The sequence below is a fragment of the Ornithodoros turicata genome, chromosome 1 (assembly GCF_037126465.1).
Source record: "Ornithodoros turicata isolate Travis chromosome 1, ASM3712646v1, whole genome shotgun sequence".
NCBI classification, from domain to species: domain Eukaryota; kingdom Metazoa; phylum Arthropoda; class Arachnida; order Ixodida; family Argasidae; genus Ornithodoros; species Ornithodoros turicata.
The window spans coordinates 185,829,463-185,843,220 of record NC_088201.1 but is presented as its reverse complement, the minus strand read 5'-3'; the positions used below and the strand labels follow the sequence as shown (position 1 = coordinate 185,843,220).

Here is a 13,758-nt window from a genome sequence, read left to right as displayed (position 1 = left end):
ACAATTCTTCCAACTGACTTCTCATTCCTTGTATTGGCGGAGTCTGTGATACATAAAATGTTGAATCTCATTAAATCAATTACAGATCAGCCTTTCTCATTGGCACCCATTTAACCAATTCATCCATTCGGTTCGTTATTCTGTGGATGCGGTCTTCGCCACAGAACGCCCGGTTTCGCGAAAGCAGCTTCACTGCAAACATCCAATTCAGTCAATGTTAAATAGTCGTCCTGCACACGTTGGACGAATTGGCAGTCCTGTTTCTCATTGAATCTAATTAAAATTGTGGGAAGAATTCAATGTGATCACGTCTTGTATTCCCTGCAGGGTTGTGCTTCAATGTCACGTGTTGTCTGTCTTACAATCCGGAGCTGGTTTTTAATTAGTGCGAATAGTAATAGTAGAATTTATTAGCCACGAGAAGGTCCGGGTGATGTAACAGATATCTGTCTGCTATCTTTTGCAGCATGTTGGACTACAAGAAGAATTGTGTTCCAGCCCAATTAAAACCAAAAGGCTGTGGTGAACAACTTCTTCAAAATTATGTTGCAAAGATGCAGAGCGAAATGAGATACCAATGTGCAGCATCGAATCCGATGTGTGAGTATAACCACAGGAAGAGCGCTGGCGCATAATGCATCCTACATGTGTTCGGAGAACAGTAGCTATTATGACGTCGGTGGCAAAGGTCACCATATCTCAGGCGGAGTGTGTTCTAACTGGTTATAGCCTCTGCTGTCTTCCGTTGTCATTTTAAGGATTGCAACAATTTTTATATCTTTTAATTTATTAAATAATATTATATTATTTAATATTAATATTAAATATTATTTAATAATAATATTTAGTTAATTAGTAATGTTGATCACAACTAAGGTGGTAGTGTGACCAGCATTATCGCACAGTTATTTACATATTCAGCATGATGGCACTGACAATCGACCGAATTCAAAGAACCGTATCGTTAGCGCTGGGAATTGAGGGCGTGGCATGAAATTTGTGAGTGAGATTACTCCTTCGACACGCAACGCTTATCGGCAGGACCTGATCAGCGGTGCAGCTTGTGTTTGGAGAAGCGCCACAAGAAGGCCAAACAGAAGATGACGTTTCCCTGCTGGGTCAGATGCGCAAACTGAATGCGTCAGTATAAAACCCAATAAGGCACATGAGATAAAACGCAGAAAATCAAAGGCTCCACACTAGTGATAGTTGCAAGCAAATTGTGTATTTTCTGCATAGTAGTTTTTTTTATTATTTCCTCTTAACAGTAGAGTTGTTTGATATGTACAAGGTGCTTTTTATTCGATACATATTTTATTAAAAAGCGGTGAGAGCAGCAGTGATGTCATCTCCACAGGCGACTTATGCGGTCAGGCGGATCGTGGTAGGGCAGTGTGCGCAAGTACTGGACGAAAAATGTTAACTTCATTAATCAACGAAGTCATTGCATGTTTTCTGGGAAACGTCCATTACTGAAATCCATCGTCCTTATGAAACAGCCGAGAAGCGAACGAACCTTCAAACTGACCTTGACCGCGTTTACGAGTGGTGTGATAGGTGGGAGATGGCACTGAATGCATCAAAATGTAATGTAATGCACTTTAACCGCCCCCATCGCTCAATTTCACATACTTACGTTATAGGATCTACCCCCATTTCTGCAACCAGTGAGTACAAGTATCTGGGTGTTACGTTTCAGTCAAATTTGCACTGGGAGGGACAGGTTAATCAAGTTGTTTCCAAGGCCAGCCGTACGTTGTTTTTTATCCGGCGCAACTTTAAGAATACTCCACCGACAGTAAGGGAAACAGTTTGTAAAGCATACGTTCTTCCTATTTTAGAATATGCTTCTGCTGTGTGGGACCCGCACCAAGAGTATCTGCGTAAAAGAATTGAGTGTGTACAGAATATAGCCGCTAGATTTGTTACGGGCAACTATTCCATGGAGACTCGTTCCCCTGAGTTGGTTAAAGCATTAGGTTGGGAGTCATTAGAGCTGCGTAGGAAGCACTGCCGGCTTAAATTAATGTTTGACATTCACAGTGGTGACACTGGCCTCAATGCAATTATGTTTCTCCGTTCACCTGTTTTCATGTCATCGAGGGTTGATCACTCCAAAAAGATAGAGCCGTACCGGTTTGACACATCTGTCTTTAAACAGTCCTTCTTCTGTGAGACCATCCCACTATGGAATTTACTGCCGCGTGAAGTTGTGTCTGCCCAAAACGGCTCTGTCTTTTTATCTAAATTGAGATCCATGCGAGATTAGTGTGTTTTCTTCATTCTGTCCACGATTTCTGTATTCCTTTTTTTTTCTCGTGATGTATATCCCCATTCCCCTGCTCTAATGGCCCCCGGCGCTGCAGGGTATTTTGTAATAAATAAATAAATAAACCTTGATATATGAATTGACAAACGTTTGCTATGCAAGTGAGTCAAAACAAGGATTGCGCACGTACCTACGTACTCACTACGCCAGTGCCGTTTTTGTCGCCGGCGATTGTCAACTTTGGGTATGGTGGCCATGTGGCGCCAGGCAGTGAGGTACTGGGGTTCTAATCCCAGTGTCAGTTGTGCTGTCCCGGTTTTTCATGGGTTGTCCCTCAGACGCTGTGACATATATGTCGGTAGAGTTCCCTTCTAAGTCGGTCTAAACCTGACTTCCTGTTCGCCGTCTCCGGACTATACATGACATCCGGTACGAAACTTTCAATTACCTTTTAATTACTGAAGGTACCCTTAGGTTACGTGAGGTAATCTTGAATTTCATTTAATTCCTTTTAATTACATTTATTTGCTTTAATTTGTCTCAATTTCCCTTTAATTGACAGTAATTACCTTTTATTACATTTAATTAGCTCTGGCCACACACGGTTACTTTCGGTAATCTTTAATTTCATTTAATCTTTCTCATAATTAGATGTACCTTACATTCATAACCTTTAAACTCAACTTTCTTGCTTTAATTACTCCGAATTACCTTCAATTATCCTTACTATTAAAAACCTTCGAATACTTCAATTTCAAATGGCTTACGTCCATTTACATTTACCCTCTTATATCCCTTCTACATGTCCACTTATAAGCAGGGGGAAACGCTGACGACACAGACAACACGATCGGTTGTATTGTCTTTGTTTCCCCCCGTTTCGCCGTGATTTTTGTAGATTCTAAAAAAACATCGAACATTGCTCCACTCGCTCGCACCCCAGGTTCCTCAGTCCCTCGGTGCTATTAGTTTCTCAGGCCGCCGTTGTATATGGGGCTACGGACACGCGTCCACTAAATGCCTGCTTCTCAAATGAGTAATTTTTATTAGACCCTTTGAGTGGGAAATGTCATTTCCTTGGCCACCTTATGGAGTGCGATATATGCCTGGTATCTCCGTTCGGCACGCGTCCCTCTGTGAGCAACGCCAGACTGCCTGAGATACGGTGCCTACAACGGCACGGTACTTTTCGTAGGAGTAGGATGATAGCGATGTTCATTGTATGACAAAGTGTGCTGTCGGTAGAGGGGTATCCTTTGCTTGACTTTTTTTTTACAGCGTTGGAATCTGCGCGAGTCTTCCAATTATCTAACATAACCTAACGTAAGCTAAGCTTCCACCAGAAATCGCGAAAAACCATAGACATCTATGCGGGAGGATTGACATTGACATGTTTGTCTTCTTCCTCCAACCTTTTACCGCTTGGTTGTGTATGCACTTCGAGTTTCCTCATCTTGTGCATTCTAGACAACTCCCGCCGTCGCTACCGTTGCTGGACTGTAGTAAGTTAACGCTACTCCAATCACTTAAAATACGTGGCTATCTCACGCGGATTACCTGTCGCTGTTTCTCCGCTATTCTGCTTTGGGCTGTTTAGCACTTCAAAATTTAACAACTAATACTTCAAGGTACGTTCATCTCTCAGGGTGTTCAATAAGGGCGATGTAGTTGAATAATGATTGACTCGGATAATGCTATGCCACATTTCGCGAAAAATATGTACAACAACAACAACTTTATTTTGGCTTCGGAAAGTGGGGAGGTTCATCGCCACAGGCGATACTCTACCCCATTGCCGGTGGGAATGTGGGGAATAAAATGACGAGCCCCTTCACAATAACGATCGAAGTCCGATGGTGTGCAGAAACGTCAGAAGAGCTTTGAGCGCAGAGCGTTGCTGGGCTGGATTAGGCCAGGGACCAAGCAATTTCGATAGGGAGAAGGGGCGAGAGTCCAGCTGACTAAGCGACTCGGAGAGTGCGGTTCGGGAAGGTGGGTAGTGGGGGCAATGAAGAAGAATGTGCTCCAGATCCTCAAGCACACCACAGTGGCAGTAGGTGGGAGAGACAACTTGTCTCAAGCGTAACGCCACTGAGCTGTAAAGGCCACATCGAGGCGCATTCGGTGGATTAATGCAGCATCTTGACGAGAGGTGTTTCGTGGCATGCGGAAGGCGAGCGTTGGATCAACTCTGCTCAACATAGAGCGGGGAATAATGTCGGTTGTCCATTGGCGGGAAGCCAGGGTTGTCACTAGGCGTCGGAGAATTGAACAGCGGTCTCCTCTTGACACTCCTTATCTTGTATGCTCTACATGAGTATACATTGTGAATACAGTATACAATGTACATTTTGACTGGTACATTGGTTATTGGATATGTGTGTTCAGCGGTATAGAAATTTACAGGCTGTGCTGGCATTTGATGCACATGTCAACGCCGTTAGAAATATTTATACCTCTCAGGGTGTGAATCGCCTGTGCTATAACTTGTGCAGTCTTGAGTATACCTCCACAAAAGGCGAAATGTTTTTTTATGCCTGTGGAAGACTAGAATTTATACCGCAGTGGATGGTATTAGTAGTTTATACCGCAGAATTTATACCGCATACTTTTTATAACAACAATGACTCCCAGCAGGAAGTTGATAATACTTTTCTAATTTACATCGCAACACAACTCCGCATTGGGAAGAAGAGGGTATAAATTGGGTGGGGACGGTGTCAGGGTGCACGGCTGTTGGTTTAACGTGAAACAACGTGAAAGCGAAAGTGAATGTCAATATATAGGTGTCCATCCACACAGATGGACGCGGCGGCGTTTTCCGCGCACGTCCCCGCAACTTTGAGACGCACCCGACACGGTCTCGCTTCCTCGGCGCTGCACGTTTCAATGCGATGTAGAGCCCAGGGGCTTCGCTTTCGAATGACGTGCAGCATCTCTATTTGAGGCTCGGTCTTCGGGCTGCGGCTGATAACTTGAATTGTTTAACTTTTTGCACACTTATTTTAAGTATTTCGCAAAGAAATATCGTCTAAGGTCCACTTGTCCCTATTGTCCAAATTTCATTCTCACTGAAGGCTTTTGATCTCCACAAGCACTAAACAAAGAGACGGGTGCTACTGCGACGTGATCTCACGGTCGTGTGACCGAGTTGACTATATATCCAATTGAACGACACCAGTCTTGCATCTCCGGTGTCACGGAATTCCGGACTTACAAAGACGAGACTATATAGACGTGTTCATTTTGATAAACTTTTATCCTGTGTCGGTCTGATTCAAAGGCTGTTTCACGTCACATATGTTGGCACAGTCACCAAGCATGGGTGTGAACCGCAGTGAAAAAGTGTGTGCACATTACGCCACACGTAAAAATATGTGGGAAAGTTTCTACCAAACACGTTCCAGGCAGCACTACCGCTCGTAGTAGTAGTATTAACCTGCGATCAATAAAGCATTTGATTGATTGAGCCATTGGGCCATTATCTCAAGGAAGGGTACCTATAGCATAGGTTGGGTAACAGATAGTGATATGGTATACTGCGGCTTCGCCAATTGTGGCGCCGCCTTCACTGGTGAGGCTATCTTGCGAGAGATGTTGGCTAAATTTGTTGATGTCGTCCATATAACGTGCTGCCATAAGTCACTCACCATTCTCATTAAGATGCTGCTATTGGCGTGTGTATTTATTAACTAACTCTGTTTAACTGTGATGATGCTGTCTCTATAAAAAGTTATGTGGTACAAGACGTCCTGTAAGTCAAGGTTCATAAAATACTGAACCTATACACATAACACAGAAGTCCCTACTATACCATCAGCTAGCATAGGAGCCTTTCCATCGGTGATCTGTGCTTTACACGTGGTATAAAAGGGGCATAGACTGTGTAATGAGATATACATGTTACTTTAGCCCTGGTCAGCAGGCCATCATGTTCGCTGATTGTTGCTGAGTGGCGCCCGCGCGGACCCTAGCCCCCTACTCCTAAAGGTGTTATCGGACCGTGCCGAGAGGTTGTGAGGTGAAGGGAAGAAGCCTTGAACGGTGGCGGTGAGGGTTTTTGATGGAGTGATGGCCGGTTTGGTTGGTCCATCAGCCTTGTGGCCTGTATATCTGGCATAGCTTGGCATTTTGGGTCCTGAAACTCACGATGACAATCTTCTGATACGGCGCGAGTTCAGGCCCAGCTAAGAAATCGCATCAAACTCGACATCACGTGTTGGTGAGCTCGATCGTGCCACATTTAGCGCACTCACCAGACAACATCGCACTTGTAAAGAGAGCAGGTGTGACGTTATCTGGTTAGTGCACTAATATGCGGCGTCTGACACGCCACGTCGACCTTCACGTGAGTTTGGTATTGCGGCGCTAAGGGTTAGATTAAAATACTGTGTCACTCTAGTTCGCACACCAAGCATACAAGAGGGCACCAGAAGCATTCTGGTGTCAGAGCGGGCCACTCTGATGTGGACATCAAAAATTGCTCGTCAGTAAGTGTGCACATCAGGAGAACGTGACATCACCAGAATCGTCTGGTATCGCACCAGACAGTTTTGATATGCACATTGCCAACACCACAAGAGTTTAGGAACACCACAAAGCACCAGAATAATTATGGTGTTTTTCAGTCGGGGGTTATCATAACTCTGGCAGCTTCTCCCTGCGTGACTATGAAGCGTGGGTGACCAATCGGAAGACTCATTACGTAAACCTGAATTGGGTAAAACTTCTCATACTTTGATCAGACACAATAAACGTGTCGGGCCCGGCTGTCGCAACAGCCATGAATAACAATCTCTTTCACAGGAATATCTGATACTGTGCAGTGGTCACACACCTCTAGAAGGATGTCGTCGTTCTTTCTCCAGAAGACAGTGTCATTAGAGGAACCAGCGACATTTTAGCCCGTACGTACCGTCCGATCCGACTGTCGCGCATATCTTTGTCAGACTTTTGTCAGACATTACCGAAATTAACAAGCATCATTCAGGAACATATTCATCAAATGTACATGAGGGAGCGACAGCGACCACATCCTCGAAACCATAGAACTAATGGGTAGAAACATCCCAGCCTCCCTTCATCGTTTGCGTGGTAAGAGCTCTTTCAGAAATCGTCGAAATCTCAGTTGAGGAAATTTTGGAGAACCTAAAAGATAATTGAGTCATCGATGTCAGAAAAATTAAAATTTGCAAAAGTAATGATCGTCACCAACAGAGGCACCGTTCTCACTTTCAATAGCTCCACTTTTCCAGATAAACTGAAAGTATGCTATATCTCTACCGATCTACGCCCCAGCGACATTTTAGCCCGTACGAAGCGTCGGACCGACTGTCGCGCATGCGCAGTAGTTGTACGACGCGTGATTTCGCTGAAACGGCCATGCTTACTCTCAGTCGGTTCGACCGATTGGCATTGGCATCGCAAAGCAAGATAGCGCCTGCTTCCAGAAAGTGGAAAGTTGAGTTGTCGAGTTCTAGTGAATGTTACAATGGGATTGCCACGTATGTTTACTGTTTCGAACAATATCCATGATCTGCGGGAAGTTGTTGGATGTAACGACGTATTCAATTGGGCATTTCACACGCATCAACGTCCAATCTTGTCGTTCTGCTTGGGCATTTTTGCAACGCCGGAACGTACCATTTGCTGCATTTTCAGCGAATATGGGGTTTACACTGGCAATATGGGGCCTATATTGCCAGGATTTTCCCAATAATGGCTCAAACAGGGCAATATGAGGCCCATATTGCCCAGTTTGAGCCACTGTTGGGAAAATCTTGGCGGAACGGGTCCCGTGTTGGACCCGTTTCCCGTTGAATCACTCTTCGTACAGACAGACAGCATAACAGGAAGCACAGAACTCTCACCCCTTCTTCAAACGCCAGCTTCTGCTGCTGAAGTGCCTCTAGTTCCACCAACCCCTTCAGTGGCGTCCTCCTCACAGACGCCACTTTCGTCATAACTAGTGATGTCACGAACCTGGCAAGGTTCGAGTTCGCAAAAGTTCGATACTTTAGAACTTTTCTCGGAAAAATTCGACTTCACTGCGCATGCGCTGGCGTGACCTGCCCGGAACCATAAACAGTCTAACGTACGCCACTCAAGGCTTAATTAGGCTTAATCACATCAGACAATATGTCCTCCTGTAAGGTATGTTCGATAAATCAGTTAGCTTTCCTTCGATTTGTACTTTTCTAGCAACAGAAACTTACCTGCGCCTACCACGGTACCACCTAACATTCCTACATACACCTTCGCAGAGTAAACAGACAGTCGGTAAGAAAAACAAAGCACGCAAGGGCAACGGCGCCAAACTGTTAGCAGTTAAATCGTAAATGTACAAACTACGTTTACCACGAATCCAGAACACGAGTGGGCTCTGCTCTGGGGACGACTTTCGTCGCTTACCTGTCATCCAAGGCCCCACGAAAAAAATCAGCTAAATTCAGCTGCGAACTTTTGCGAACCTTTGCGAAACTGACAAGAAATTCGAAGGTTCGTCGAACCTTGCGAGCCACCAGGTTCGCAGTCAGACCGCGGGTTCGCAAAAAGTTCGTTACATCACTAGTCATAACCATCCGTGGACGTGAGCTCGATGGGGTGCGATGAAATGCGAGCTCGCAATGCCCATTCACAAACACGAGCATCCAGTCAAAAAGAAAGCCCGACTATAATCTATCGGGAAGCGACTCACCCCTTGATAATATCAGCTAAGGAACTGATTGTTACCCGAAAAAAAAACTCCGATACAGCCAATAATGCCCGCGAAAGAAATAAGATTGTCTCTGAGCAGCACACTCTCGTCTATAAAGCACACGCGTATTGCACACTTCCATTCGTTTTGCTGCACTATGTCGATCCTTCAGTGCAATCGTCGAGGGCTCTTGACGAATCTTGATGATATAAATGATATCTTAGATAGGTATCCTGCAGTCTCTTTTGCGTTACAATAACATACCTGAATCCCCAACAAATACACTACCTCCGTCGATGAAACCTGTTCAATGAAGATTGTTTAGATGCAACACGTTCACCTTGTGGTGTTTCAATCCCTACACCTAAAACCGATGGGATAATCAATGGGACTCCTTGCGAGACTATAGAAGAAAGTTCCAGCAAGGTATATTTAAACAGGTAGCGCAACTCCCATAGGCCCTGTGTCTTCAGGATGATGCCATGATTGAGACGGTCAGCGCCATCCATCCGTTGCGCGGACTACTACGATTGTAAATAAATGACGTCAGAGATGACGTCACTAGTATGAATAGTAATTAGTACATAATTAGCCATGCACGTTTACATTGGCCCACTTCGCTTGCTCTGTATTCCCTTTTCCGCACCCAGTCAACAATACCAGACGAGAACACAGAAAAATAAAGCATATCAGGTTTAATGAATCATATCAATTCCAAATACATACGGTTATCACAGCTTTTGACAACTCCAAACAGAAAGGGATCGTGATGACCATACAGAAATTAGGAAGGCTCACATAAGGCCCATTTCTCACTCAGAGCTATACGTACACCTAGTTTGCATTTATTCAATGAGTGGCCGTTATAGGTCCATTGCAACAAAACACGACATTGTTGGTGCACAGTTGGTTCCTGCTAACACTCACACTATCATGGCCGCTCGTCCCATGATGAAATCTTTTTTTTGCGGGCCCAGCAACAGGAGATGCATTGTATTCACCTGTTCACACGTGTTAATCTTGGTCTACAGCACGGAGATGTGAACGTCGCTTCCTGTTTGACCCAAAGAGTGTACGAACTCCATATTACAATGCACGGACACACGGTAGGGATACAGAGACGCACGGATAAACACCCCCAACTGTGGCACATGAGCAAAGGAGGGAAATCACACATATTCAAGATAAGGCAAGCCGCCATCTTGACCCTGGGAACGAGGCCAACCGGAAGTCGCACGTACGCTAGTAATGAATTATGCTGTAATTTGCAAATTTCTTAGTATGGTTAGGTTAGGTTAGGTCAGTACATATTACACGCGCGGGGGGGGGTTGGGGGTATGCCCCCCCGCAGTTGTTCGAGACTGTGCTCACTTCTGTCTAAGCCTTGTTCCCAGGGTTAGATCTGAACGTGCCCTATCTTGAAAATGTGTTCCACTCGCAAAGGAGCAGGATACGGAAATGTACTGAGTGGTAGATGATCTCGTATATGTGCACGAGCGGGGCAACAGAAAGTTTTTCCTACATTGAAATTATGAATAACCTATTAGTACACACACAAGCGACGCCCATGTTGCAAAGTTTTTCTGTTTACAACCGTACCTCTACTGTCAACACCCAGGATCGCTCGCGCCTCTTGCTGGTGACCTTGCTGATGGGTCTGATTTGGTATTTTCGCTAGTTTTCGCTACCAGTTTAGATATACCTTGGTTCCAGTGTGTTGGGTGAGCACGTGTGGAGTTCTCTGCATTATAACCGGAATTCTGCAGAGAAATAGAATTGATCCAGTGGATGTGATGTCAGTGTTAGATATGGCATGTCATTTAATATGTCAAAATACTTTAAGCATGATGCTCACATTGTGCTATAGCAGAAGTTTCCGCCGTTAAGTCAGTGATTCAGCGAACCGTTAGCATGTTACGCAGATGGTTCAAGAACACAATGAGTGACACGTGCAATGGTAACTGAGACATGTCTGGGATCACATCACTTACCAAGTATCATGTCAATCTTCAGTGCTGAAGTCTATGGGGCGGTCATACATTAAATTACGTCTTGAACACACCGCTTTAACTCCACGGTTACCTACCTACCTGAAAGCAATATGCAATTTAGGAACCCAGAGAAACTTTCTCGTTCTGAGAGCCCAATGTGTGGCCAGTAAAATAATCAGACCATTCGTTCAGGTTTTGCTGGGTACTGGACCATGGGGTATAGGCAGAAATGAATTTACTGACACGGCTGTTGTTGCCGCTCACAAATTTGAACTGTACATTTTTCTATAGAAACTCCTTTCCATGTGCCATTAGACTATCGAATCGTTTACCTTCACCCATAAGTCACAGTTGTAAATCATACATTATATAAAACTGTTCTCCGTTCCTTTTTTTCAATTGTAGTGCTGCTAATATATGTCACTGTTGTACTACTGTATTCCCGTGCTATTGATTTCCTTGTTGGTTTGCTGTACCATTGTCTGTGTTACAAGGCCCTTAGAGCCACACAATTAGTAAATAGATAAATAAACTAGTTATTTCTAATTCGGCTACATTTCAATACTGCGCATTGCTATTCCTCTGTTGTTAGACCATTCCACATATATTGCGCAGTTTCCAGGTGCTGAAAACATCAAAGAAAGAAAACCCTATATTTCACTTTCAGGTACCATTTGCCCACAAGGATTATTAGACAGTGCAAAGAGTACCTGCTACAACAATTATCAAAACAATCAAACTGCATCCAAACTCCATTGTTGGTAAGCTATTTCTCATATGCGTTTCGAACGGCCACGACAGATTGTGATATAAAATATGGATCAAGGCTGTCCTCACGCTTCTCCACTCACTGCTAGAGGAAATTTGCCTCCGCTATTTCCCATGAGTTGCATTACATTCCTCTCTCCTCGTATTTGAATGGGTGGGTGACTCAGAAAAGTGCGAGAGAATAAAATCAGGGCTGTCACTCGAGCTGTGCGGACCCACGCTTGCCACTCGAGAGTGGCGGATCCAGGTGGGGAGGTGCGGTAGTAGTAAAAACTGGACACAGACTGCCGGCAACACACAACTTGGTCTAAATACGATTTAATTAGCAATTTAAGCGATTTAGCGAGTTAATTTTGACCTCCCACATTAATCAGCACCCTCCAGGGAGTCATCACATTAATGGGGGAGTATCTAACTCGTGTCCAGACCAGCTGTGTGTTGGCAGGAACCTGTGTCCATAAAAAAGAAAAAAAAGTAGCTAGAAATAGAGTGGAAAGAAACAATTTATTTTAAAACCGATGATACCGTGGTGAAGAAACCGCTCCGGAACACCTGAGTGACCAGCGACCGCCATGTTGCTTGTTGACGGCCGGTAGTTGCACAGATCGACGACAATTGGCCACCCAGTTACAAGGCATCACAACAGATCGAGCCACCATCATAGCTCTATGCGAGAAAGACAGAGAACGAGATACTAGCGGCAGGTACAATTGCAACACTGCTCAAAAGTCAGAGCGCGTGGAAAAGGTCTAACTGCTACTGCTAAACAGCACGGAGAAAACAGTACACATCGGGGGGGTGCCTCGCGTGCCTCTGTACATTGCGTAAAGGGGATGCGTCCATTTGATGCGACTCTGTTTCTGCTCGTACAAGATGCACTTGTCACTCAGAATGTGAAAATGCTGACTGTCAACGCAGCTAGCTTTTCGGAATGTGCTGTCTTTGTCGTAGGCTATAGCGTACTTTTTCATGCGTCTCATATTTTGTATCGACGTACCAAACGTACTGTTCGACATGGTTTTGTACAGAAGTCGCTCGAATTTTGTGGTCTCTGCATTCCTCAACGCGACGTTTCTCTGCACGAAGGTTCGCAAAAAGTTGTCTTGGCAAAACGAGAGGATGCTGTGAACACGTTTTATTTTGATGCCCAGCCTCAAGTACAGTGAGAGCAATGCATAATGAATGACGTAGCGTTCCTTCTCGCAGCACGTCAGCAAGGGTTTCTTTGTGGCAGGGGCGTTTAGCGCCAACGCATGTTTCAAGTGCTGCTGGTAGGGGGACAGTTCGTTGTCGTCCACGCACCTGTGTTCGCGACTAGGGGAAAATCCCTGGTGAGCGCATGCAGTTCTTCGGGATATGACAAGTCTACCACATAGACGTAACCCACTTCCGAATCGTTAGGAATGTTGAGAAAATCTATCTCGTTCCACCTCGAAGGATCGACCGACTCAAAACCACCTGTCGGGAGATGGAAAGCCATCGCGTACGGGTACAAACTGTTCATGTCGAGGTACTGGATAAAAGTATTTCCTTCCTGTGGATCGTAATCGTCACACCCCTCGTGATTAGCCCGACAGTATCTGTGGAAGCTGTTACAAATTCCTTTCTTGATTCACTTCTCCATCATTTCGTACATCTCGCGATCGCTCATGAGCTCGAGTTTGATTTCGGTGAGTTTCAGAGCGCTGCTCCACGCATAACTGGCGAGGGACATGGCACGTAGTATATCCATCCCATCCGTCTCTAGCGCAATCTTTCTGAAATACAGTACGACATCGCAGAGCTGACAGGCGTCGAGCGTGAGATAGAGACGCGTGTAACCGCCGAGGTTCTTACATTCGAACAATTCGAAAATCTCGAGGGCGTACTGATAGTCCTCGTCCGTGATCTCTTGGTCGTTCAGGTCACTTTTGAAAGCTTCCTTTGGCGGTAGTACGCTTCGAAACTGTCGACGAAGGTGTACGGGTAGATGCCCTTCCTGAGGAGGCACCTGAAACGGTCACCATACATTTGACGGGTAGAACGTGAACATG

The 13,758-nt window shown here is 45.0% G+C and overlaps 1 protein-coding gene across 1 annotated transcript in view; it reads left to right on the top strand.

Moving 5' to 3' along the window:
• LOC135374067 (uncharacterized) overlaps positions 1 to 13,758 on the top strand; it is a 249,900-nt gene that overhangs the window by 153,436 nt on the left and 82,706 nt on the right. The window contains exons 19-20 of the mRNA XM_064607070.1: positions 467 to 600; positions 11,625 to 11,718. Of these exons, the coding sequence (XP_064463140.1) occupies positions 467 to 600; positions 11,625 to 11,718 (228 nt within the window). The remainder of the gene's footprint in view (positions 1 to 466; positions 601 to 11,624; positions 11,719 to 13,758) is intronic.